We start from the raw sequence: 27155 nt of genomic DNA on the forward strand, positions 1-27155 counted from the left end.
TATTTTTTTTTATTGAAAGCTCTCCTTCCAAAATCAAACAGAAAACATTTGTATAATTATGATTAGCCTTAGTTTATAAGATTATTGCTGGATTTAATGTGAGTCCTCACAGGTGTTATACATTATAGTGTGTGTGCGTGTGTGTGTGTGTGTGTGTGTGTGTGTGTGTGTGTGTGAAAGTGAGAGAGACAGAGAGAGAGAGAGAGAGAGAGAGAGAGAGATGCTGACTCCTAGTGTATCTCTTCATCTCTTAGCACTTTTCCAGTTGTTGTTCCTGTTGCCATGTACCGTGTGAACTGTACCACGAATACCAAACAGGGAATTATAGGCGGGGCTAATAACAGTGCAGGCCTTTGATTGGTCAGTTTTTACACACTCGTCCTGATTGATGTCTGTGGTGAGAACCAGACAGTACAGCAGTAGTGCAGCTGCAAATCACAGGTTTATACTAATGCGCTCATTCAGGATCCATGTAAAAGTCTGCCATCTTTAACGAAGGCTGAATCCAAAATGGCTTCTTATTTACTATATTTGCTCCCTATATAAGATTCCTCTCTCTATGATTAAAGTATTGGCACCCTTGCGCAAAAGCATAATCTATTATAAACTTTTGTTTGTACTTGCGTAGATAAAATTAAGAGTCATGATCCATGTAAAAATGTCCGCCGTCTTCATCTGAGGCCGAATCCAGAATGGCTTCCAAAATGGTATAACATTATATCCAAGCACAACAGAACACCATTCAAGATCCAGCTGCAGAAAACGTGCAACTTTCTTTCCATTGTTGTTGTATTTTAGCATCATCTGAAAAAGTTTGCACTCAAATGTCTCTCTATTTTCAGTACAATTAAAGTATTGGCACCCTTGTGTGAACCTTTTATTTTTTTATCTACTTGTTATTTAGCTCAATTCTACATTTGATATGTTACTCAAAATTATCTTTAACTGAGGCCAAATCCAAAATGGCTTCCTGTTCACTGTGTTCATTATGTTGTTATAGACCCTGTGTAGGATCACAGACCTCCATCTGAGAAAATTAAACTTCTTTTTCTTGTTGTTGTATTTTAGCTTCATCAGAAAATGATTGTACTCAAAATCATCTCAATTTTCACTGTGATTAAAGTATTGGCACCCTCACAACACATCAGTGATTTATTATGCTCAGGTGCTCAGTGTGCATAGATGAAGCTTCCATGAATAATAAGAAAGAACTCTGTGTGTTTATAGTCTGTCTATAATCCTTCAATCTTTGCTGAGTGAATAATGAGGCTGTGAGCTTATCGTTGTACTAAAGTTTATCACTGTAACTGCTCGGGTTTTACATTCCAGCCAACACACACTTGATCTATACTGTGTGGTATCCTGCAACTGGTCACATGTCCGTGATTGATTTACTTCACCACGAGGCTCAGCGGATGTGTTGAAGGTTTGAAGGTCACTGACACACACACACACACCCACATACACACACACACACCCATACACACACACTCAGATGGCTAAAGTTAAACAGCATGTCACACACTTTCATTTCTCACACTGACAGGCTTCTGAACAGGAGGATCAGGTGGAACACAGATTTATAATGTTATGTGACACACCCTTTGTGTGTGTCTGTGTGTGTTTTATGACTTTTGAATTGCAGGAATGTCAGGACACATAAAACAGTCCCATAATTTTCCCCTTAAGTATCAGACCACCAAAGCAGTTACACTTTATATCATCTCGTAATACACGTTTAAAAACGAATCCACACACTGTGCAAGCTTTTTCAATGCAAACTTGTGCTTTCTTTGTTTGTTTGGTTTTAAGAATCAGGAGTCAAGCTTTTAAAAACAAGATTTGTACAATCGTAACCAATGACAAAAACATAACATTTGCACACTTCAAAACTTCACACACGGATAGATTACGCTCACAAATCCCGACCAATATTCGCGAGATCTCACAGAACCTCTCCTGAATAAATGTGACTGCAGCTCAAAACAAACATGGCAGATACCAGTTCTTTTCTGATTTGTTGAATTAATAAATAAATTAATAATTTATTCAGTAAAATAATGCAGATGTTTTTATTCATTAGATACTAAAGAAAACGGCCCATGGTTTGAAGGATAAGCTGACCGAGCACTCATCTGCTACGTTTCCAGCTCATTTTAAGTTTATTCATAATTTTATCCATAAAAATTCAGTTCTGTGTATGTGTCATATTCATGTATTTAAGATTGTCCTTGAATAACAACGCTAGAATAACTGAGACACTCCAACCACTGGTGGTTTACTCAAATGCCGCCCTACATGCGTAACAGTTGCATAACTTCTGAAGAGCGCTTAAGCCTGAGGTCTGTAATAAATCCTCAGTGTGTGCTTAACTCCGCTCTGTTTTTCTTTATGAGCACTTGCTGAGATGACCTGAATGTACTGGAGTCAGTAAATAAAAAGTCAACAAATTACTGTCTGAATTCCTTTCCTTGTAAGAATACAGACGATTGAAATGTGTAAGAATGTGCTTTTTTCGTAACATATTGGAGTCAGGAGAATGCAAAGTGATGTGTGTGCTTAAATATTTGTATAGATGAATTGTAACATGCCTATTGTTAGTGTGTTTACGGCACACGAGGTCTGAGAAGCATTTGGGTTTAAATGAGTTTCCGGGTCACATGATTAGTAGTAGTAGAAGTAGAAAAAAAATAAATTCAGCTAACAAACGAATTTCAAATACCCAAGTGTTTTTAAGTTAAAAACACAATCTATTAACACAATCTATGTTATGCAATCTATTTTTTTTATTTTATTTTTTTTTACATTTCTCTGACTCATTGGGTAATAATTTTTTTTTTTTTTATCAGTTTGTTCTAACTCTGTCCTCTTGGTTGCGTGTGAAGTCCAGATTTCGGCGCAGTGGAGATTTCTCCAGTTTGATTTATTATAAAATGACAGGCCAGATTGGCAGAACTGTTTATTCCAGTCTGTTATAATCATTACAGTTTGGGGGAATTCCTCAGACTGTAGCGTGAGATTCCTCTCAACTGTACACTGCATTCGGTTTACGGAAATCTGTCACTGTTCTCAAATGTGAGAGTTGCTGCTTTAGGCAGGTGGAAAAATGTATTTACTGGGTGAATAAAATACAACCAGTTGAGTTTGGTTGAGAACCTTTCTAATCCCTTAAGCCGACTCTGCACTTGGGCCCATTCTCCCGTCTCTCCTGCCTCCCCCCCGTTACACAAACTATAAACTGGAACTAACTGCAGGTAGGAACTAAAGCTGAAGAAATATCACACTTGGCATAGGATTGGTCAAAGGAAACAACTGAGGCAATTGTTTGGATTCACTGATTTGCTACATCATAAATAACGTGCATAAAATCTCAAATGCTGTGTGTTGCGCTGTTGCTGAAATTGCGCCTCCGTGTTGCGTACATACGTAGAGAATAAACGGGCGCCTGTCTCTTTGTCGCTTGCTAGTGCGAGGGTCAGAGGTGAGTGAAATTCTCATGTTGCAGAGCACCGACAATAAAGCAGTGAGTTCAGGTAATTATAAATAGTCGTAAGTCAGGGGACAAAATAAACTGAAATGCAAAAAAATATGTTGTGTACAAAAATAAGTAAGCAGCAGAAATGTATCTTACAATGCAATGTATATAAGAATTCTTTTATATAGCAGAAGTGATATTTAAAGACATTTGAACAGTTATGTAATATATGCAGAGTAAGATATTTACTGCATTAATAGTTATTAGTCTTAAACTCAGAGGAAGGCATGAACTTTATCTGTTTAAATATTGTGTATATATAATGTATGTATTTATTATAAGTAATGATATAAAGCGTATTACTACAGTAAGTAAAACATGGGAAACAAAATGGCTGCTACTGTGAAGTTTTATTTTGTTCTTGTTCTAATATGTTATTTTTTCTAGCGTTCACGACTGTTTATAGCTGCTATAATGTAAGTGAGAACAGGAATGTGTTTCGTGGACATTCCACAACATTAAATGTAACCATAAATGGATAAAAAAAAGTACAATGTTTTGTTCTTTAATAAAATTCAACAACTGTAATCATTGGCAAATTGCTGTGGAATTAAAGAGGAATAAACCACTTGAGGACATGCTGTTATTGGAAAATAATCAACTTCAGGGTGATAAGAGGATTTTCACTTCATCACACCACCCTGTTGTTGATTTTTTACCACAACAGCACAACACAGAGTGTTGTATTTCTTATATAATAATTCTACAACAAATATACGCTATATGTATATGATTTTTTTTCTAAGCAGACTGAATTTAGGAGATAATTTGTTATGAGAGAATTTTTATAAAACCCAGTGGAGTGTTAGAAAATGTTGGATCAGTGTTGCATTGTATGAAAGTGAGTCAGAACAGGCTCTGGCCAAGACACACACACACACACACTCACATCACATTAACACAGATTGGGAAAGAAACATAAAAATACTTCTGCTCACTTCAGGTCAAAATGTGAACACTCGAGTTTAAAAATGATCTTTTGTTTTACACAAGTGATGTTCAGCTCAACAACCTGAGAGGAGCAAGTGTTCTAAGTCAGGCGTAAACCACTCCGTATCATGCTGTGATAGGAAAATAATCAATGATGGGGTGCTGTGATGAAGCAGAGGCACTGAGACCACCCTGAAGTTGATTATTTTCCAATAACAGCAAGCCACAAAATTTTGTTATTCTTAAATTTTTTATCCATTTATGGTTACACTTAATGTTTTTCAATGGCTGTGAAACAAGTTAGTTCCTGTTCTCACTTGCATTATAGCAGCTATAAACACTCTTTCCATCACCAGCCTCTCTTTTTTCTCTGAAACCGCAAGATGACGGAAAACTTAGAGTTACAGCTTTACCTCTGACACTGGAGACTCCTTCCATAAATGTTAAATAAACATCTCCTTACAGAATCAACAATTACACACGCTCTTTTAATCCGTTTATGTGGAATGAGCTGTTACTGTAGAAACGATAATGTATTAGAACGAGCGTATTAATATAAAGTTGTGATTTGCAGCTGCACTACTGTCAGAGCTGCTGTTCTAGAAAATTAATCAACAGCTTCTGACCAATCAGAGTGCAGAATCCATCAGCGCTGTGGTGTATAAATATGTTTCACAAACGTTTCACAACTTTAAATGTAAATATATACAGAGGAAAAATATGACATGTAATTTTTTTAATAAAATGAAAAAGAAATCGTTGTAATCGTTGATGAATTGCTGTGGAATAAGAGGAATAAATCACACCATGTCACTGTTGATCACTTTCCTATAACAGCAGGACACGGAGAGTGTTATTCCTTACTTGTTGTCGAGTCTTTGGAGTGGTGTATATTTGTCATCACAGCGATAAGGAGGAGAGATAAGGAGGAGAGATAAGGAGGAGAGATAAGGTTAAAATAAATGTCACAGCTGTATTTGGTGTAACACAATTTTATTGCCTTTTTCCTGTGTTGTAGGAAGAAGTGTTGTGGAGGCTTTAAGTTCGTCCTGGGACAGTGTATTCCTGAAGGTACAGTACGAACTCTGTCACACTTTTCCTGTCTCTCTCTCTCTCTCTCTCTCTCTCTCTCTCTCTCTCTCTCTATGCTTTTTTTCCTTTTTCTCTCTTTTCTGTCTCACTCTCAGTCTCTCTGTCAGCACATCTTCCTTTCTCTCTGTGTCTCTCTCTTTTTCTTTCTCTCTCTAACTCATGCTTTCCTTCAGGTTTATTTCTTTCTTTCCCTTTTTCTCTTTCTGCCCCTCAGTCTTTTTTCCTCTCATCGCTTTAACTCTGTCACTTTCTCTCTTCCTTTCTTTCATTATATAGAATTAACGTCAGGTTTTGTTCAGTAATAAAAGGTCTATAAATGATCAGACACACAGAGAAACTTTCTTTTTAGATTCTGTTCGGAGGTTTTCGAGGTTGAAACCACTAACAGGATTTTAGTCATAAATTTCAGAGGGAAACCTCATCTTCTGGCACGCCAAGCCACACGATGAACAGTTTACCGTGTGTGTGTGTGTGTGTGTGTGTGTGTGTGTGTTGGTGGGGTGTTTTATGTGTCTGTATGAGGTAGTTTAGTGGTTATTTTCCGTGTGATTGAGCTGAGCTGATGTTTCCTCATCCGCTCTTACTGATGAGAAACACAGAACTTCAGGAACGTCTCGTCAGAACTAAACATCTAAATTTTCCCTCTTCCTTTTTCTCTTTGTAGAATAAATCAATAAAAATCTCTACAGCAACTGAAAACACCTTATTAAAACAAAATTAAAGTAGATCTGGATATCATTTTGTAACATTTAGTAATTGTATTTTTCTACAAACAGCTGTCTGTGTTTTGATAAACGAGAGTGAATCAGATGAAAACCTTATAAGGAATCCGGACACTCGTTAAGTGCTGGAACACGGGATCAAATGGAGATTATGTAAAAAAATGATGTTTTCTTGACACCTGTTTGCAATAAACAATGCAAAATAAATTTAAAAATGAAGGCTTTCATTTGACTCACCCTCATATTTAGATTTTAGCCTCAGACACTGACAGTTATTAAACTCCTGAGGTTTTTTTGGTTCGTATTACGGTTTAATTCACGGTTTCATTTATGGTTTCACATGCGGCTCTGCGGTCGCTATTAAAACCACATGTGAAAGAAATCCGTACAGAATGGCAGTTAAATAAGGAATAATATTAAAGAAGTGTTCCAGGGATGTGTGGGTGTGTAAATAATGATTTACTGAAGTCTGGTGCAGTAAAATTTAAAGCAGTTAAACATGCAGATAACAGACTACAGCCGTCTTAATATGCTGTATGATTTATTTGATGTTGTAGAAAAAGTTGCACATCTTAAAAGAATTCTTTGAGTTGACATCAGCTGTATTAGAACGCATAACGTGACCCTCAATTTAGTGCCTTCGCAACTAAAGATAGCAAAGATGGCCGACAACAAAGTTGTGTCAGTGTGAGAAGTTTCTAACTAAAATCCACCAATCGGAGGATGGCGAACTCACAGGACCGCCTCAAATACGGTAGTAGCTTTAGCAAAACATTGTAATGGATAGAAAAAATTCTCCTTATTATGGCAAGAATGTTATTTTGTTAATGTGAGCCCCGTTTTCTGCACGATCACGTTGATTGATGACGTAAATAAAAAGTAGTGATTTTCTTTAATCGTAGATCTACCGTCAGAGGATCTTCATCGTATAGTCTGACACGCAGAACGCACGTCATCACGCCATCTGTTATAGAAATCAACCTAGATTTTATTGAGATCATCTCCTACAGCGTGACGAGTAATAATCTTAAAATCTTCAAGATTCCAAATACTGAGCGCCAATTTGCACATGAAAAGGAGATAAATTGCAAGTAAAATGCAACAGGTGCAACTCATAACATATTTCCAGGCAAAAAGTTGTTCTAGCATATTATACCGTAGAATGTTATTACTATTAATTTTATTAATTAATTTTAGAATTAATTAAATCCTGTCTGATTAAAAACACATTTACACAGTGTTATTTTATAAAGCATTTGTATTTGTGTTTATTTTTGCGTGTGTGTAGATTACGACGTGTGCGCCGACGCCCCCTGTGAGCAGCAGTGCACGGATCATTTCGGCCGCGTCGTCTGCACGTGTTACCCCGGTTACCGCTACGACCGAGAACGCCATAGAAACCGGCAGAAACCCTACTGCTTAGGTGAGTCACGGAAACGCAAGTCGTGTATGTTAGCGTATTTTCTGAAGTATACGTTCCTTTTTTTGCCCTCATGCAGGTGCAGGTGCTGTGAACTTCTACAGCAAAGCCCCAGATACACTTTTGCATTGTGTTTGTTTACTTACGGTTTATTTACGGTAGACGTGCTACTCCAAAAATTATGGTAGAGTTACGAAAATGTGTTGCATTGGTACTAAAATAAAATCGACAGTCTTGTAGGTCTTTGTTACATGTTTATGACTCAAAATTTTAATTAAATTTTTTAATTAAATTTTAAATGAGAAAATTCCTAATAGCTAATGAATATACAGTATAAATAGTGAATATTTAAATATTTAAATAATCACTTCAAGCGCTATGATCATAATTATCATAACGATCAATATTTATCATAAGCATTTTATTAGCATTTTTTAAACTTACTATCTTTACTCCTTCCTGTGTTCTTGTGTTTCTTCTCTTCTTTCCTCCAGACATCGATGAGTGCAGCAGTAAAAACGAGACGGTTTGCTCTCAGATCTGCATCAACACTCCGGGCAGCTACAGGTGCGAATGTGAGACGGGTTTCTACCTGGAGGAGGACGGCAAGACATGCAGCAAAGGCCAAAGAGGTACACTTATACACACACACACACACACACACACACACACACACACACACACACACTTTATACACACACTCTACATACACCTTACACACTTCCTGACCTCTGTCGGTCTGTAACAGTGGGGTTTCCACAACTTACAGCCAGGAAGTCCTCCATTTTTATTAATTTAATAAGTTTTAATAATGTAAAGAAAAACAGGAACTCACTCCTGCAAAGTCGTAACAGTTTGTGTAAAAATGTCGGAGGTTTACGTTTCCTTTAGGGGCGGGGTTAAGGATTTTCCACTCACTATGCGACAAATTGCTCTCCACTTTCCATTTGAAAAAGTCAGAATTCTAGACTTTTTCTCCAACAGCTGATAAATTTGATTGGACAGGATTCTGTTAGCTACTATAAATCTGTAAACTCATAAAATTAATGCGTACTATGATAACGCTAACCCCCCACCAGTTCTAGTTCTGTTGGTACGTTCCCAATCAAACCTCACAGATTTTTTTTGTAAAAACGTCTTCATGGTTTCATCAGCTACTCTTCTGCTGAATCCTATAAAGCTGTTTATGATGACAGGACGACACGGGGCTGCTGTAAAATCTGCATGTTTATGCATATTCATAGACCCTGGTATTTTCATTGAGGGTGAAGGTGTAGAGATGTTATCTCTATCTAGCTGTCTATCTATCTATGTTTTCCTTTGTATATCATTCTATGTCTATCTAGCTATCCATCTATTGAGCTTTTCATTAAAGTACTCTACTCTTATTAGAAGTCTTTTAGAATCAAAACAGTTTAATAAAAATAATAATGATGATGATGATGATTATTATTATTAAAAACATGATTCTTATGTTTAGCATTTATAATGAAATCATTTCTTTTCACACTCTTTTTTCCCTGCACTTCTCACATGCACATTTTAAAATTCTCAGAACACAGGTGGAGGGAAACCCCACCACAGTCCCTCCATCTCTTCTTTTCCCCTCTCTCTTTCTCTGTTTTCTCATGTTCTCTCTCTCTCTCTCTCTCTCAGTTTTCTGCTACATTTCCACTGGTGCACAAACACGGCCGTCGCTGTGTACACCATCACATTAATAGAGCATCAACTGCTGAGTCGCGTCACCTGGTAATCATTAACCCTCTCCTTTCACTGCCTGTTTAAATAAACCCCCCTTTCCTCTGCTGCACTGGTCTGGTTCCCACACACACACACACACACACACACACACACAGGACGCAGCAGGTTTGCGCTTTTTAATGAAGCGGTGAGTTGCTGAAACGCTCTCTGGAGTTTATCATCTGTTCTTCTCTCTCGTCTACATCTCCGTGGGAGCGATGAAACACGTTCACACTCTGGTACATGACTGAAGATGATAAATCACTTTTTTAAATAAAAAAAAATAAGGTTTTGCACATCATTCTTTTTTTATGCAGTCCTTTAGGAATCTCCATAATGGCCCCTGAATGTGTCTTTAAGGACGCCACATGTCCAAAAAGTGTTTATATTTCATCAGCTATCAAAAGCTAATGAAACACTTTACATCAGTTAAGATTAATTACTCAGTATTTAAAAGTCCAGATTATGTTATTAAGTTGTGTTAAGTTCTTATTCTAGCTTCTTCTTATTGTCATGTTTATTCCATACGCTGTTTTGTAGTTAGTACGTAAGCCAGATGTTGCTTTAGTGGAAGTTATTCGAGATCTATGTTTTATGTTAAATATTAAGTCAAGAAAAAGATGAAGATGAAGAAGATGAAACAACGAGATAATATCTTCGAATTAATGAGATATTATATCAACGTTTTTATTAAAACTTGCGCTTCAGGGCGTTCATACAAGATGAGGTCTTACTGAAGGTCCTGTTCATACACCATTCATTTCCTTTTCATTTCTTTTTAATGTTATGCACAAAGGTGTAAAATATTTCATTAATTTTACTACATTAATATACTTGCGTGTTATTTTAGGGGAATTGTTTTAGGGGACTTTTCTGTCCATAATCGTAAATGAGTACTCTTAATCAATTACATTCCCACAAAAATAATTCGATAAATAAACTCGCTGGATTATTTTACCTTTATTTATTCCTCAGCACTGTTGAATTCTGGACTCTGATTGGTCAGAAGGTGTTGATTAATTTTCTATAATGGCAGCTCTGACAGTAGCGCAGCTGCAAATCACAGGTTTATATTATGGTTTCCATAGTAACAGCTCATTCACAGGGACTTGTACAGTGGACGCTCCACTAATAATAAACAGATTAAAAGAGCATGTGTGATCGTTGATTCTGTAAGGAGATGTGTATTTAACATTAATGGAAGGAGTCTCCAGTGTCAGGGCTTTGTAACAGACAGAGGTAAAGCTGTAACTTGAAGTTATCTTCAGGACAAAAGAGTTTACGTTTTGTGTTTTCTCGGTAATGACAAGCTGCAAGAGAGAGAGAAAAAAGCTAGGCTTGTAAAGAGTGGAAATAACTGTTTATAGCTGTTCACAGATGTTCCATAACATTAATATAACTATAAATGGATAAAAAAAGAAAAGTGTTGGTGTTAGCAAATAGTTTTCCTATAACAGTGCACCCAGTTTAATTTAATTATATACAGATTTGATCTAAGATTAAAATTGATATGAAAGATTTATGGTGCCTGAAACATTCTGCAAATTTTTATCCTAATTCATGAAGTGCTCTTGTGGTCCTGAGCGTCTTTTATAACTCAGAACTTCCTGTTTTCTTTCGAGATACTCACTGATCCATTACTCGGCTAATGACTAGCATGAACATTAACCAGCTTCTCGTGTTACTCCATCCGGCTGCTTCCTCTTTTCTGGGTCAGTTAGGGACACACACTGATGATGATGATGATGATGATGATGATGTGCAAGTGCCATCATCAGCGAACTTTCGAATTCCAGATGTGACATTCCAGACCACTGAGTTTATCAGGGAGTGAACGGATGTGTGTGTGCGTGTGTGTGTGTGTGTGTGTGTGTGTGTGTGTGTGTGTGTGGAGAGGGTTATCAGGTTGGTCACGTTTCCTCTGAACGGATGGGAGGATTGAGGATGTTCATTTTTAACAGTTTTTATAAACAGAGTAATTTCAGTATGTCTCTTGTGCATAATTATAATTTTTTTATTCTGTAGTTTACAGACAATCTTAAATAAACAAGTCACAATATTGACATTTGAAGAACAGAATCCTGTCTCTGTAACTGCTGTAAAACTCTTCACTTTATGTGCCTTACATTCTGGAAAATACGGCAATAAAATAATTAGGAATTCTGTGAATGCTGCATTCGACTTACCTCAGAAGTGGGAAGTCCGACCTCGGAATTACGTCATTTTCGACCTCCATGCATTCAAGCTAAATGAAAAAAAAATAAATCACGCACGTCTCCGTGTGTGTCTTTTGTTAGCAACAATCTAGCCAGCTAACTGATGGGTGATGTAACTCATTTAAAGACAAGTAGTGTTTACTGTTGATTCTCTGAGCGGCCATTTTGATTTGGAGTTAAGATCCCGAGCTCCCAAGTAGGAATTCTGAGCTGAGGGGTAAATCTCATGAGTTAGGACCTTTAGTCAACACTAGGTTGTGATTATTTTATTAATTCGACAAATCAAAACAATGAATTTAAAATGTAATAAAATCACATACATCCTGCACACACATTACGATTTAATGACCTCGATTTAGTATCTTGTGGCTTCTTTAAGCTGTGCATAAAATAAACAGTGGACTCAAGATATAAAAATAAATAAAATGCAAAATAACAAGATGAGCTGGATCAAGTGCTATTCTGTGCGCTGCTGAATAATGAGTGTGGAAGCCATATTGTTCAATCTACAGAATAATTCTAGTCATATACGAGCAATTTTTAGATTGTTTCTTACTTTTATGTTACATCGTTTTATATTTAATAGTGAAAAAAAAAACAAAAACACTGTATCTTTCTTTAGTCCGCATTTTCTATCCCTGATTTTTTCCCCCCGGATTTAGAGGAGAGTGGTTGTGTTTAAAGATGAAAATCTAGATGCTGTTGAAAAACCTCGTCTCGGATGCAAGAAAAATCTGGCAATTTTGGAAATGTGAACTACTTGCAGGTGATTTTAATATTCAGAATGACGAGCCCAGAAAATGGATTTAAGCAAATATGGATGGATTTAATGGATTTAAAATGGATTTAAATATGGTTTATATTATTATTTTAATTTTTTCCCTGTATTTTGTGTTTTTTTTTTTTTTTGCAGATCCTCTCTTTGAGAAGTCTGATAATGTGATGAAGGCAGGAACCTGCTCAGCCACGTGTGAAGACTTTCATCAGATCAAAATAAACGTTTTTCAGCTCAAACAGAAGGTATGTAACGTATCACACACGTCTGTTCTGTTCTCAAGCAAATGTTGAGACTTATTAAATGCTACTGTGCATTGTGTATTTAGAAAAGAGGGAAATCGGAGCACAAATGGTTTAAACATTGAGATCAAATTTTGTTGTGTGTTAAATTCTATACATTTCAGTGAAACGCTGCAGTTTATTTTACGTTATTAATACGTGGCTGTTTAAAGCTCAGTAAACGTGTTATAGGTTTTCATGAACAGGTACGTTATAGACCCTATACAGGACCTCAGGGAGGAACGGTGAATTTATAGGCTAATAAATCGTGATTGAAGTGACCTGTAGACACACACCCTGCCCTCCACGTGGCCTTCACGTGCCCTCTATGTGCCCTTTCCTCAGTGAGCAGCAACAGCCAGCTCGATCGTCATTCAGCTCAGCCTGCAGCAGCATGATGGATGGATTATTAATGTGATTCTGCTGAGAGAGAGAGAGAGAGAGAGAGCATGAGAGATGCAAGTGGTGGGGGAGACAGAGAGAGAAATCAAAGGAGAGAAAGATGGTGACCGATAGAACACCATCAGAAAGTGCAAGATGAAGAGAGACAATGAACAGCGAGACTAAGACAGAGAGGCAAAAAGACTAAAAAAAGTGAGAGACACTGAAAGGGAGAACGTGAAGGACCGAGAAGCAGAGATGCTGAAATACAGAGAGACCAAAAGAAAGATAGTAGTGAAACAGATTGAGACTGAGATACAGATAGAGAAGCAGAGAGACAGAGAGAGAAGCAGAGAGACAGAGAGAGTAAGAGACAGACAGAGAAACACAGAGAGAGACTTGAGATGTATAGTTCAAGAGACAAACAGACAGACAATGAGACAGAGAGGAGACAGACAGAGGGACTGAGAAACAGAGAGACTGAGAAATGGATGGACCAAGAGAGACAAATGAACCAAACACTGAGAGACAGAATCAGAACAACAGAGATGGAAAGAAAGAGAAGCAGATAGACTGAGAGACAGACAGACAGAAACAGAGAGACTGAGAGATAGAAAGAGAAACAGAGAGACTGAGAGACAGAAAGAGAAACAGAGAGACTGAGAGACAGAAACAGAGAGATTGAGAGACAGTCAGAGAAACAGAGAGACTGAGAGACTGAGAAATAGATGGACCAAGAGAGGCAAATGAACCAAAACACTGAGAGACAGAATCAGAAAGACAGAGACAGAAAGAAAGAGAGACTGAGAGACAGACAGAGAAACAGAGAGACTGAGAGACAGACAGAGAAGCAGAGAAACATACAGAGAGGCCTGAGATGTACAGCTCAAGAGATTAACAGAGAGACAATGAGACACTGAGAGGAGACAGATAGATGGACAGAGAAACAGACAGACAGATGGAGAGACTGAGGGACAGACAGAGAAACAGAGAAACATACAGAATGATTTGAGATGTATAGACCAAGAGACAAACAGAGAGACAATGAGACACTGAGAGGAGACAGATAGATGGACAGAGTGACAGATAGAGACTGAGAGCCAGATGGAGAGCTTGAAAATCATTACTGTGTAAACCCTGCTGAACTAATTGAAGATAAAATCGCAAAAGATCAAACTGTGGTGTGACCTTTAGCAAACAAACGAGTTGTGAAAACAGCCTGAGGGACAGAAAGACAAGGATTGTCATTTTTTCACCAAAAAAGGAGGTGAAACTAGAGGCCACACTCCTTCCTGATGAGGCTATATTAGCCTCGTAGCTTCAGTGCAATACTACAGACGCAAACTTTACACAGCAAACATGTCCTGGTTGATTGTGTGCATTTGCTGTAAAGTGGACATGTTGTGCGATTACTTCAGCTTGTCGGGAACTCATCTGGTGTTTTTCATTAGTCGTGAGCGATTTTGCTCAGAGAACACGCTGCACGTTTGACACGCGGATCGTGGGAAATACAGGAACTGAAATACATTCACCAGACTTCATTTCTACAAATCTGTAAAAACCCCAAAGCAAATTCCAAATGGCTTTTAAATTGCTCACGAATCCAGACGCTCGCAGATTTATGTAGGAAGCCCGAGGCTACGCGTGCCGTGTGTTCGCTAGCCGGTGTGCTCTCGAGGTCACGTGTGTGCGTGTGTGTCGCGCTGTCTGAGGCTCGGAGGTTCAGCAGGTAATGGATACTTCCCTCACGCTGAGAGCGAGGCTTTGAAGTGCAGCTCAGTGGAACACACCGCTCGTAAAACGAGTGTACTGATGTGTAGACATGGACGTGCATTACTCAGGGCGCTTGCACATGTTACAGCTTATGGATCTGATTACATGCTAAAGGTTAGCACACACTCACTTTCTTTCCCTCCATGACGCTTGCTATACTGTATTAGTCATGCTGTCCTGTCAGGACTGTGCCACATGACACGATTGCAGCATTTTGGCTTTTTATCCTCCTTGATTTATCTTTACTTTTGATGTCTCTCTTTGGGTTCGATGTCTTTGTTTCAGTGCCTCTGTGTGGGATGTTTGAAAATATATAAAACATTTACTTTTAGTTGAAACCTTCTATAAAAGTAACTTTCGTTTCTCCTGTTGCAACGATAATGCTAGTTTCAACTAGTACTGAAATAACTAGCTAGTTACAGGAAAAGCTACATTATGAAAACAGCTACTGCGACGCTACTAAATTGTAGTTAAGCTAGTAGCATTGGTACTTGTAATTAAGTATTTCCCAATACTGCATATCAGACACTGTGTGAGCCGCAGGTAGAAGGTTTGAGGCTGAGGCTAGGCTAATGGTAGCGCTGATTCACCACAAGGGGCAGCAGATTACCATAAGATATGGAATCTTGGGATATTTTCAAGAAATGCACCTGTTAAAGGACAAAATGATGGTATATTCTGGCAAATGTTTGTACCTTGAAGCGTTAGTGACTCCAGACTCCAGATCTAAAACAAATTATCCCTCTGTCCGCTACGCAGATGGCCATGCTAGTGAGCAGCACCGAGGTCAACAAGCAGATGACCAGTGAGAAGATGTTGACAGCACGTTCCTTTCTGCCTGGACCTCCAGGACAACCTGGACCTCCCGGTGAGCTTTAGCCCTCTGACACACTCTACATGTTTTTTACATTTTACTATTTTACATCATACGCATCTTTATGTTTAGCCTAAAGTGAGATATTGGATATGAGATAATGAGATAATTTTGTTCAATATCCAAAAAAAAAAAAAAAAATGGTGGAAGTTGGTTTTACCAGCACGTCTGAGGGAAATGTTGATATTCCTAAACACATTGTTAGCTAGATTTTCACTAAGAACAAGGAGCTTTAGAGCTTCCATGTTCGCTGTTTGCCAAATAAATGTTCTCCTGACCTCAACATCAAGCAAACTGCATGTTCTCCTTCCCATGTCGAATCTCAGATTCACAAGTTTCATGTTAGCGCACCATAAATCAGCGCTGTAGCACACAGCGCGTCTCTAGTTACCTGATGATTCGAGCCTTTGTCCTCACCAAGGTTTTCTCCTGTTTCCTCTTATAAGAAGAGAAATCTGGGAAATCTGACTGCGTCCTGTGTGCAGACCTCGGACCTCGAAATGGTGTATAATTTCATAGAAACCAAGAATTACAATTCAGGGCATAACGATTATGGCTGTAGTTCTCGACCTGTAATTTCAGTCAAACCCAGCCTCGCAAACTTCTGGAAATGATTTTATTACCATTTACGGCGATGTTAAATGTCTGTTGTGCTTTGACATCGAGATTCTGTTGAATGCTGTTATGCGCTCCTGTCGTTACAGTTTTTCCAGCTTGGTTTGTGTAAATACTACGGTTATGCTAGTCATATAATATTACAGTGCATTATTTTGAGGACTTGTTTCACCTGTCATATCTGTTATGCCATAGCTCACTCTCTCTCTCTCTCTCTCTCTCTCTCTCTCTCAGGAGTTCCTGGTCCTAAAGGTTCTCCTGGACCCCCGGGGAGATCCGGTGCTCCAGGTCTGCCTGGTCCTCGGGGCCCGATGGGGCCCATGGGTCCCTCCCCGGACCTCACGCACATCAAACAGGGCCGACGCGGACCAATGGTGAGACTCTACACACGATAAATTAAACAAAAAACGATAGCATGACAAACCGTGACATGACCTGGTCATCTAATCTGGTCATGTGTTGTTTTAATTTTAAAATAAATTTCAGAGATGAGATATGCTGTAGTAGAACCTTTAAAACGTCACTTAACAGCATTAAACAGGGAAACACTGATGAATAAGAACTAGTAATATAACCATAAGTTAATTAAACTGGATTAAAGAAAAATGAAGTAGCATATAATCATTTTAAGAAATCCAAAAGTCCGAGTCGAATTGCGAGTCTGTAAATTAGAGAGTCAAATAGCTCCTAAGCACAGTTACATATATATATATATATATATATATATATATATATATATATATATATATATATATATATATATATATACACTTTTATACACTTGTTATCATTTTTAATACTATTAAACTTTAGCTTTATACTTTAACTTCATGCTGGGAGCATTCACTTATCTTAGTACAAATACCTTCTGATAAAGCACTGACACTGGAGACTCCTTCCATAAATGTTTGTAAACGTCTCCTTACAGAAAACTTTTCCATATCAGTCTTTTGTTAATCTGTTTTTTATTATTAGTGTTTATGTGATTATGTGAGCAACAAGACTCTGTGATCAACCAATCAGAATCGAGAATTTTACAGCTCTGTGGTATAAATGATTTATATCTCTTTTTTTGAGGATACGTCACAGTAACCACTAAAGACGCACGTCAGTTTATTGTCTCAGCAGTCCTCCATTGCAGCGTCCCGCATTGAAGCGTCCGCTTTGTGAGCTCTGAAATCAAAGCCGGGTTTGTGAGAGCTGCAGGTGTCCAGCTCACGATCAGGTCGAGGTTACATCTCTGACCTGAACTGACCCTCTGGAGGGAAAACCGCTGCAGCTGCAGAAGAAAAACTGGAGCACAACCCACCACTTTCCCTCCTCAGTCCTGCTGCTTAGATTCAGTACAAGTTCACCGTGATCTGAATTCTGTGAATGAATGTGAAATGGCGTAATAAAACCATCAATACGGAGAAACGGAGTTTATACGCCAGCCTCGGGCTCTGAGCTGATAAATCATGATGGCAGTAACGTGTAATAACAAAATTTCAGGAAAAACAACACAACAGCCCTAGCACAGAGCATTAGCAAACAGAACAGCAGCGTTACAAACTTGTGTGCTAATGGTTAGCATACTAGCACGCTAGCTAACTACATAATTACTATTGTGTTTATAATTACAAACATTTTTCCTTTCACACCGAGACCTTAATCTAGGAAATTAATCGCTAATGTCTTATAGGGTCATAGTGACCTTTAACTCACACCAGTGTTAGAGGGAAAAAAGCTTATTTATGAATAATGAACACTGAAACGTTACACTGTCGACATCCCGCAGTTCAGAAAGTCACATGACCTCCGAGCGCCTCAACGCTGCTGGTTTATTTCTTTATTTTTTGGTTTTATCCGCTGATAAAAGAGTGAGTGTGCAGAGGAAACTGACTGCTGTTATGGGAAAGTTTACTGATCCAGAATCAGTCCAGTGTCCTCGAACTGTAACAGACATAATTACCGACGCAAGCTGGGTTTCGTTTCAAACGTTTCATAATTTTAAAACGAATTTGCAGAACGTCTGGAAAAAAAAATGCAAATGAATCTGTTTGTAAATGTGCTATTGTAATAATAATAATAATAATAATAATAATATTGGTTTTATTTATTTTTATTATTTGCAGTAGTAGTATTATTACTGTCATTTCCCAGTAATTATTTTTACTAATATTTTAATACTGTATGTTTCATAGAGGTGTGTTTTAATGCATTGTTAATGTTTTGTGTGTGTGTGTGTGTGTGTGTGCAGGGTCCTCCCGGTGCTCCAGGCAGAGATGGCATGAAGGTACTGTGTGTGTGTGTGTGTGTGTGTGTGTGTGTGTGTGTTTTCAGCTCCCCTGGAGTCCTATCAATAATGAAAAAAATCCTACACACATAATGAGAGAAGAATTGTGTGCGTGTGTGTGTGTGTGTGTGCGTGCGTGATTGATTAAAGTGTGAGATTCCAGCAACTGAAACTGAACGTTTTCACTTGCAAGCCAAATATTTGTCAAGTTTTATTCGAATGAGTCACATGCTCACACACAAAACAATGCTAATGTAGCGCAGATTTTATTACCTCAACTCACGAGTTTCAAAACAATCTGCTGTAAAATACTCGGAAGTGTCAAGAAAAATCCTGAAAAGCCTGAAAACACAACAACATTAACGCACAATATCACAAAATTTCAGAAAACAAATATTTTTACATGCACCCCAAGACATGATAGAAAATGCCTGTTTTTTTTCTGTTTTCTTGTGACTGCAATGACAAAATGGAGAAAACGTACACATTTTTAAATGTCTCTGTAAAGTTTTGGGGTGTGGTCACCCATCCATGGGGGGCGGAGTTAACATCATGTAACTGTTTCTCATGATCTGTAATTCCAATAAAGCTGATGTTAGACTACATTGTTGTCCTAAACTGTAGTTGTATTTCTAATGACGACTGGGTTACTGAACAAACATGGCCACCACCAGCCAATCAGCTTTCAGCAGGGATTTCACAGCACAGAGTTACCATCATGTCATCTATAGTCGCTTCCTTTTTTTATGTTACTTGGCAGGTCCTGGCCACTGTTTGAGAAAGGTGCTTGGGCCCCACAGATCGCTCCTTGTAGCTTTATTCACTATTATGCTAATAAGCGATCCATAACTAGGTTTCTTCACTGTATGATTTGTAGTTATTGTAGTTACTCGTAGTTACTTTTTTTTTTTTTTACTGAAAGGAACCTGAATTATGGTCGTGAATTATGTTATGTAACATCAGCTCCAAAACTACTGGCACCCTGGTTTTGTTTTAAAACATGTTCTAAGGCTTTTTTATCATTTCTTTGAATAAATTTATTTTAATTAAAGGTTTTATTTCTCATAATTTCAGCATGACGTGAACTAATTAACCACTAATTAGACTTTTCCCAAGAATGCAAAAAGACGAACGGCAGTTCAAGGTCAACTTTGCAACACGCGTGTGTGTGTGTGTGTGTTAGTGTAGGTGCACACACTCACCATTCAGACCTTGTTTGTAGGCAGAAGGTTGCTGTTATGTTGAATGGAGAACATCTGGCCGTGCTTACTGCCCCTGCGTGACCTCTCGACCTTCGCTAATCCCTTCACCGAGCTCGACCTTACCTAACATTCACGTCGTCATACCTCTACCCAAATGAGCTAGAGCCCGACTCCAAATGGAGCGAGTAACCAGCACTGCGATAACATTTACACACATTTACACACACTTTGTTGGCTTCCTCCTCAGCATTTGGTAATTGAGACAAAAAAAATTAAAGCAAATACTGAGGGAATTTAAGGTGTCAAGTTTAAAGCTTGTTTTTATTTCCCGTGTGATGGTGTAACAATAAGCCATACTGTACCACTTCTTCACTGTAATCTCACTAACGTAAATATTTTTTTGGATCCTCCAGGGGGAGAAAGGGGCTCCTGGACCTTCCGGACCTCCGGTAAGAACCTCCCATCATGCCACTTCTTCTCACCATTTCTCTCTCTGGTCACTTTTTCTTGTTATGGATATATATCTGTCTCTAGTACTGTTGACCTTTGACCTCTCGAACACACACCATGCCAGATCCTTACTTCCTGTTTCTGGTGTTCAAGCCCTTCAGGTCAGGTCATGTTTTTGTATCTGGTGCTTTTTCCTCATGTTGACTGTAGGACTGTACGCAGATTGCCGTCGAGCTGAAGAGGATTGTGGGAATTTATTTTGGCGCTCACACAGAGCAGGTTAGGACTCCGTGTGACCCCATCAGGATGAGGGTAAAAGACTCTGCTGGGAGTTGTCACGATCAAACCTTCTATCAGCGAGTCGTTAGAGTGTGAGCTACTGCTGTACTGAGCACTGGGGAAAGCTCTAGATGAACTCCTTAAGCAGTCGTTAGCTACGTTGCCAAACATCACAACATTTTTTAAGTGAATTTCTGAACAATCGCCAAAAGTAAACGCTGAGTAATGGCTACTGTTACATTATTCCGACACGATGACGTCATCAAAAGAGCGTCAGCCAAACAACGGCCATGGGCTGTCGAGATCATACGCCACTGTACATAGCATAGGATTTACTATGTTGTGATAATCGATGGAAAAAAAAAAAGATGGCCGACATGGTAATACGTTAACGTTTTCGCACGCGAAAATGGATGCTTTATTTATTTAATGGTTGGCAGGATAATTAAAGCCATCACCAAAATAAAAACACTTTCAGAATTTAGTGAAATGGTACGCAGTAAGTAAGGAATAAAACACACGATGTCATGCTGTTATGGAAAAATAATCAATGACAGGATGGTGAGATGAAGCAGAGTTGCTTGCTTTCCTGTAACAGTACATCTTTAAATGTTTTATTCCTCTTATACCACAGCAATTTGCCCACGATTACAATTTCACTTTCTTAAACAATGACATACTTTTTATCCGTTTATAGCTACATTTAATGTTGTTGAACGTCCACAAAACAAGTTACATCTTGTTCTCACTCACGTTACAGCAGCTATAGACAGTCATTCCCTCACTTTCTCTACTGAAGATAAGACAAAAAAAACGCAGCTCGGCATTGTTTGTTACCGAGAAACCGCAAAGCATTTGGAAAACTTAAAGTTGTATCTTTACCTCTGACACTGGAGACTCCTTCCATAAATGTTAAATAAACAGATCCTTACAGAATCAATCATTAAACAAGGTTTTAACCCTTTTATTATTAGTGGACTGACCTCCCTACAAGTCCCTGTGAATGTGCTGTTGCTATAGAAACGATAACCTATTAGAACAAGAGCATTAATTATAAATAAACCTGCGATTTGCAGCTGCACTACTGTCAGAGCTGCTGTTACGGAAAATGAATCAACACCTTCTGACCAATCAGAGTGGAGGATGTTGTTATGTGTTTAGGATGTCCAGCAGACAGACATTTTTTTCTCATTATATCCCTTGGAATGGAGTCACGTGTTACCAGTGCAGAAAGTAAGACGCGGTGGTGATTTGTAACAGTGTTCGTTCAAGAGGTCAAAGGTCAATGGACGTTTCCCTGACTACTACACTTCTAGCGTTTATTTATAGGGGATGAAGAAATATGGCTTAGGGAGGATTTATACTATACTGGTTTTTACATTGACTGTAAAATATAGCCTGTGTTGCGTGACACATATTTAATTATAATTATGATGGAAAATGGCTTGAAAAAATTTAAAACAGATGGGATTTTGGAGACATGCTGGAGTTTTGGAGTCTGTTCAGCAATACACAATCGTTATGTTTATAGTCTGAGCAAGTTAAAAGTGCATTAAATAATAAACTTTAATAATAATAAACTCACTAAATATTAACCTGTACAAACCGGATAACACCTAAAAAAAAAAACATGCACAATGATTCATTTAGTGGTTCAATGTTTGCCTCAATGAAATTAAGAAACAAAAAGACAACCGCTAGTAATAAAGTAATTGCTTTTCTATTAGATATTAGCCACACATTCGCACCTCTGAGGCCAACAGTATTTAAATAGCATCTGTGAAAAAATGTTTTCTTTCTCATTTACCTTAAAAACAGAACATACACATTTTGTATTTGTACTGTTTTTTTTGTACACCTTTTTTTAATCTTACTGACGTTATAATGGATGCATCATTATGAATTTTAGTTTCAGTTTTTCTCTTCTCAGAGTCTCTTTGAAATCTGAACTCCAGAACAAAAACTAAATGCAAAAACCTCCTCTTCTACTTTGCACATGATGTAATCCACACACTTTTTCTATGTAAATCACCCATAACCAGCAATTTTCCCAAATTTTCCCACAAATTAGTGCTTGTTATTTGGGATATTAGTAAATCAGGGCCTAAGTACCTAGAAGACACTATGCTTAGCAGTTACTTTTATTAAACCTAGTTGTTTTTTTTTTTTTACATTTTACTGTTCTTTATGGTACATTTTTAATATTTAGACATATTTCATTTCATTATTTTAATGTCATGAATCACTTAATATCAATAAAATTAGCTAACTTTGCTAGTTGGCTTGTTAACTGCTAACAAACTAGCTCGTATAAGACATTAGAGTGGGCAAATTAGTGCTTGTTATTTGGGATATTAGTAAATCAGGAACTACGTAGCTAGAAGACACCATCCTTAATGATCTCAGAATGTGACGTACATCTGTCAGCTAGCAAACAAAAATAAGAAGCCACTTATTTAGCTAGATTTTGGGAAGAAAAAAACACAAGTAAGTTAAGGGAGGTAACAGCGAGTCGCATTTGTAAACATTTTCTCTGTTGAGGGCAGAAACATGATACATATGTGTGTTTATGTAAAAAAAAAAAAAATCAAAACTAACAGCTGAGCATTATTAGCTATTATCAGCTAATATCACTTCCATGATTTTCCAAAGAATCTCCACTGCTCTGATTAAATCCCATGATGCACTGCAGTAACATCATGTCGTATCGGGTGTGTCATGTTGTTCAGGGACCTCCAGGATCGTTCGACTTCCTCTTACTGCTCATGGCTGACATCCGTAACGACATCGCAGAGCTGCAGCAGAAAGTGTTCGGAAAGCAGATTCCGTCCCCCGCCGAGGATTTCTGGAAGGACGGCGTGGACTTCGGCTCCGGAGAGGACTTCAAATCCAACGGTCCGTTAAGAAGGAAGCGGAAATCTCCTGACGCTTCTGCAGATCCTGACTGGAAGATCTGAGAAGTTTTTATGTTCAAACAAAGTCAAAAACTGATTTGTAAGAAGAGAGAACGGTGTAAATGATATTTTATTTAACTACATACTCTTTTAAATGAAGTCTGAATGTATTTCTTTGTATGAAATTCTATTTTTTTAACATAAAAGATGTACATATTTATCACTCTCGTAGTCTGAATGAATCCTTTGGAATACAGGTAACACAATGGATGGTGAACACTTGGGATTTGATTCATGATTCATCATAAATGATTCATTGATTTCCACACCCGTGGCAGTTATTTCTAAAACTTACATCGTACACATCAGTTTGTTAGATGCTACAGATTATTAGTCTGAACGAATCATTTGCTAGGCTACAAATAACATTATGGAAGGTGAACACTTGGGATTTGATTCATGATTCGTGATTCATCATGAACGATTCACTCATTTACACACCCACAGCAGTTATATCTACTCCTCACATCGAAGACATCTGTTCTTTAGATGCTAATAGTCCTGGTTACCATGGTTTCACATGATAGCACTTGGCTAATGAATTTCTAATAGCCAAATATCACTAACGTTAGCTTTACCAACTTAATAGCTAGCAAACTAGCGCACATTAGTCACATTCGAGATGGATTTCAGTACTGATTTTTCTTGCAGGTTTATTCATCATCAGCCAAATCTGACTAAATATACCGTTACCATGACAACAAAAACTATTTCATCAATCGCCAATCATCGATATTAGCCAAGTTAGCAAGCGCGCTTAGCACAGAGGTCCTGTGCTGTAATATAAACCTGCCTAATTTGTGCTGCTTAAACAAACCTACGTAACTTGCCTAAATTCCAGAAACTAGCTAGCTAATGCAAGATATGTAGGTCACGTTCTTCCTGATGAGTTGTCTATAATGGACATGTTTAGCTAACTGTGTTCAGCTAACAAATGAGTTTAGGGCGTCACGACGACGTCCTCGATGTTGTAATCCTAAAACATCTTGTGTTGAACATGTGCACAAACAACAAAGTTTTAGACATCAAGAAGCTGTACGGCTTCAGTTCATCTCCAGTATAAATGCTCAGAGATTCTATGATAATTGTGTGTGTGTGTGTGTGTGTGTGTGTGTCAGTGCCACTGACAAGACGCCAAGCCATAAGGACCTTCTTGAGTTACACCATCTTTTAAAAGTATTAGTTTATATAGCACACCCTGTCTTTTACTGCTAATCCATAATAATACATGGATAACATTTTAGCTAACGTTAATCCAATTCCTCAGTAAAATTCTTGATACATTCTTCAGTCAGATGAAAACCAGGTAACTAAAGGGGTCCAACTCAAAATGTGACCTTTATAAGAGCGCTATGATGGAAATCTACGGTACTTTCATTAAGAGTTCTTTCAGATAGTGTGGATGTAATATGAAAGAAGTAATATTCCAGTGGTCTGAGAGTGGAGTGTGATGGTGGTCTGACACACCTCTCTCTCTCTCACACACACACACACACTGTCCTATAATTCTCTCACTGGTCCTATATATGTATGTGTGTGTGTGTGTGTCTTATATTTATAAAAATAACATGCAACTGAAGATTATTTTATCATTTTTATTCATCAGCATCCTGAGAGTATTCACTCTAAAGTCGTAAATGAAATCCAGTCAGAACACACTCGGCTGATTTTCCCTCCCTGAAATAAACACCATTTATTTTCAACATGTAAAAGCACTCGTCCATTTTCTCCACATTTTTTTCTTCCTCCACATCATTTCACGCCCAGCTGATCTCGATCCCGCAGTAATGAGCCGTGAGTCTTGTTAAAACGCCGAATTCATCTAAAACTTTATTTTCCACTGAGACATGAATAACACGGCTGTGATTTCTGCATGAGTCGAAAAGGCAACATTTTCATTTCCATTGCACAAACATCAGAGTGATTAGGATGAAATAGAAAATGAACACTCTCAGGATGAAACCGGCGAAGAGAAAAATGTCATTCACATCAGTGATGAGTACACGTGTGTGAGTATTTAACACTTAATACTCAGTTTGGTGTAAAAGCCGCCTCAGCACTTACACCAAACATCCATAACATTAAAACCACCTTCCTAATATTGTGTAGGTCCCGTCTGTACCACCAAAACAGCTCTGACCCGTCGAGGCATGGACTCCACAAGACCTCAGAAGGTGTGTGTGGTCTCTGGCACCAAGACGTTAGCAGCAGATCCTTTAAGTCCTGTAAGTTGTGAGGTGGGTCCTCCATGGATCGGACTTGTTTGTCCAGCACGTCCCACAGATGCTCGATCGGATTGAGATCTGGGGAACTTGGAGGCCAAATCAACACCTTGAACTCTTTGTCATGTTCCTCAAACCATTCCTGAACAATTTTTGCAGTGTGGCAGGGAGCATTATCCTGCTGAAAGAGGCCACTGCCATTAGGGAACACCGTTGCCATGAAGGGGTGTAACCTGGTCTGCAACAATGTTTAGGTAGGTGGTACGTGTCAAAGTAACATGAATGCCAAGACCCAAAGTTTCCCAGCAGAACATTTCCCAGAGCATCACACTGCCTCCGCCGGCTTGCCTTCTTCCCATAGTGCATCCTGGTGCCGTCTCTTCCCCAGGTAAACGATGCACACACACCCGGCCGTCCACATGATGTAAAAGAAAATGTGGTTCATCAGACCAGACCACCTTCTTCCTTTGTTCCATGGTCCAGTTCTGATGCTCACATGTCCATTGTAGGAGCTTGTGGTGGTGGACAGGGTCAGCATGGGCTCTCTGACCGCTCTGCAGCTACGCAGCTCCATACGCAGCAAGCTGCACTGCACTGTGTGTTCTGACTCCTTTCTATCAGAGCAGCATTAACTTTTTCAGCAGTTTGTGCTACAGTAGCTCTTCTGTGGGATCGAATCAGACGGGTCTTCACTCCCCACGTGCATCAGTGAGCCTTGGGAGCTCATGACCCTGTCGCTAGTTCACCGGTTGTCCTTCCTTGGACCACTTTTGTTAGGTACTAACCACTGCACACCGGGAACACCCCACAACACCTGCTGTTTTAAAGATGCTCTGACCCAGTCGTCTAGCCATCACAATTTGGTCCTTGTCAAAGTCACTCAGATCCTTACACTTGCCCATTTTTCCTGCTTCCAACACATCAATTTTGAGAACTGAGTGTTCACTTGCTGCCTAATATATCCCACCCCTTGACAGGTGCCATTGTAACGAGATTTAAACCTGTCAGTGGTTTAAATGCTATGGCTGATCAGTGTACCGTGTCTAAGTCTACTTCAAGCTAAGAATTGCTCTGAGAAATTTTCTAACATTTTTTCAAGGATGGAAAAAGCACAAAGAAACATACTTAAGTAAAAGTACTGGTACTATAGAAGTAAAAAGTCGTTTAAACACACTCAAGTATTCAAGAGTAAAAGTTAATATATTTAACTGATAAAAAATTAACAGTTTAGACATGAATTTCTGTGCATGCATGTATTTAAATATTTATTTTATTAAATATTTATTTAATATTATTAACTCAAACAAATCTAGAATTCAGTCTGTTGGTGAGCTAATGTTTACTCAATGGTTAATAATATTAAAATTAACAATTTTTAGGTCATAAGCAAACCTTAAAACTATTTCTGAGAGTAATTTT

General features: G+C 38.3%; 1 protein-coding gene across 1 annotated transcript in view; it reads left to right on the forward strand.

The window, feature by feature from the left end:
* The window catches only part of ccbe1 (collagen and calcium binding EGF domains 1), a 77242-nt gene extending 53565 nt beyond the window's left edge, over window positions 1-23677 (forward strand). The window contains exons 3-11 of the mRNA XM_026929306.3: window positions 5484-5536; window positions 7568-7702; window positions 8194-8331; window positions 12569-12675; window positions 15625-15733; window positions 16589-16728; window positions 18594-18629; window positions 20245-20280; window positions 23290-23677. Coding sequence (XP_026785107.2) covers window positions 5484-5536; window positions 7568-7702; window positions 8194-8331; window positions 12569-12675; window positions 15625-15733; window positions 16589-16728; window positions 18594-18629; window positions 20245-20280; window positions 23290-23517 — 982 coding nt within the window. The 3' untranslated portion in view covers window positions 23518-23677. The remainder of the gene's footprint in view (window positions 1-5483; window positions 5537-7567; window positions 7703-8193; window positions 8332-12568; window positions 12676-15624; window positions 15734-16588; window positions 16729-18593; window positions 18630-20244; window positions 20281-23289) is intronic.
* Window positions 23678-27155: the final 3478 nt, after the last annotated feature.

This window comes from Pangasianodon hypophthalmus, chromosome 15 (genome assembly GCF_027358585.1).
Source record: "Pangasianodon hypophthalmus isolate fPanHyp1 chromosome 15, fPanHyp1.pri, whole genome shotgun sequence".
NCBI lineage: Eukaryota > Metazoa > Chordata > Actinopteri > Siluriformes > Pangasiidae > Pangasianodon > Pangasianodon hypophthalmus.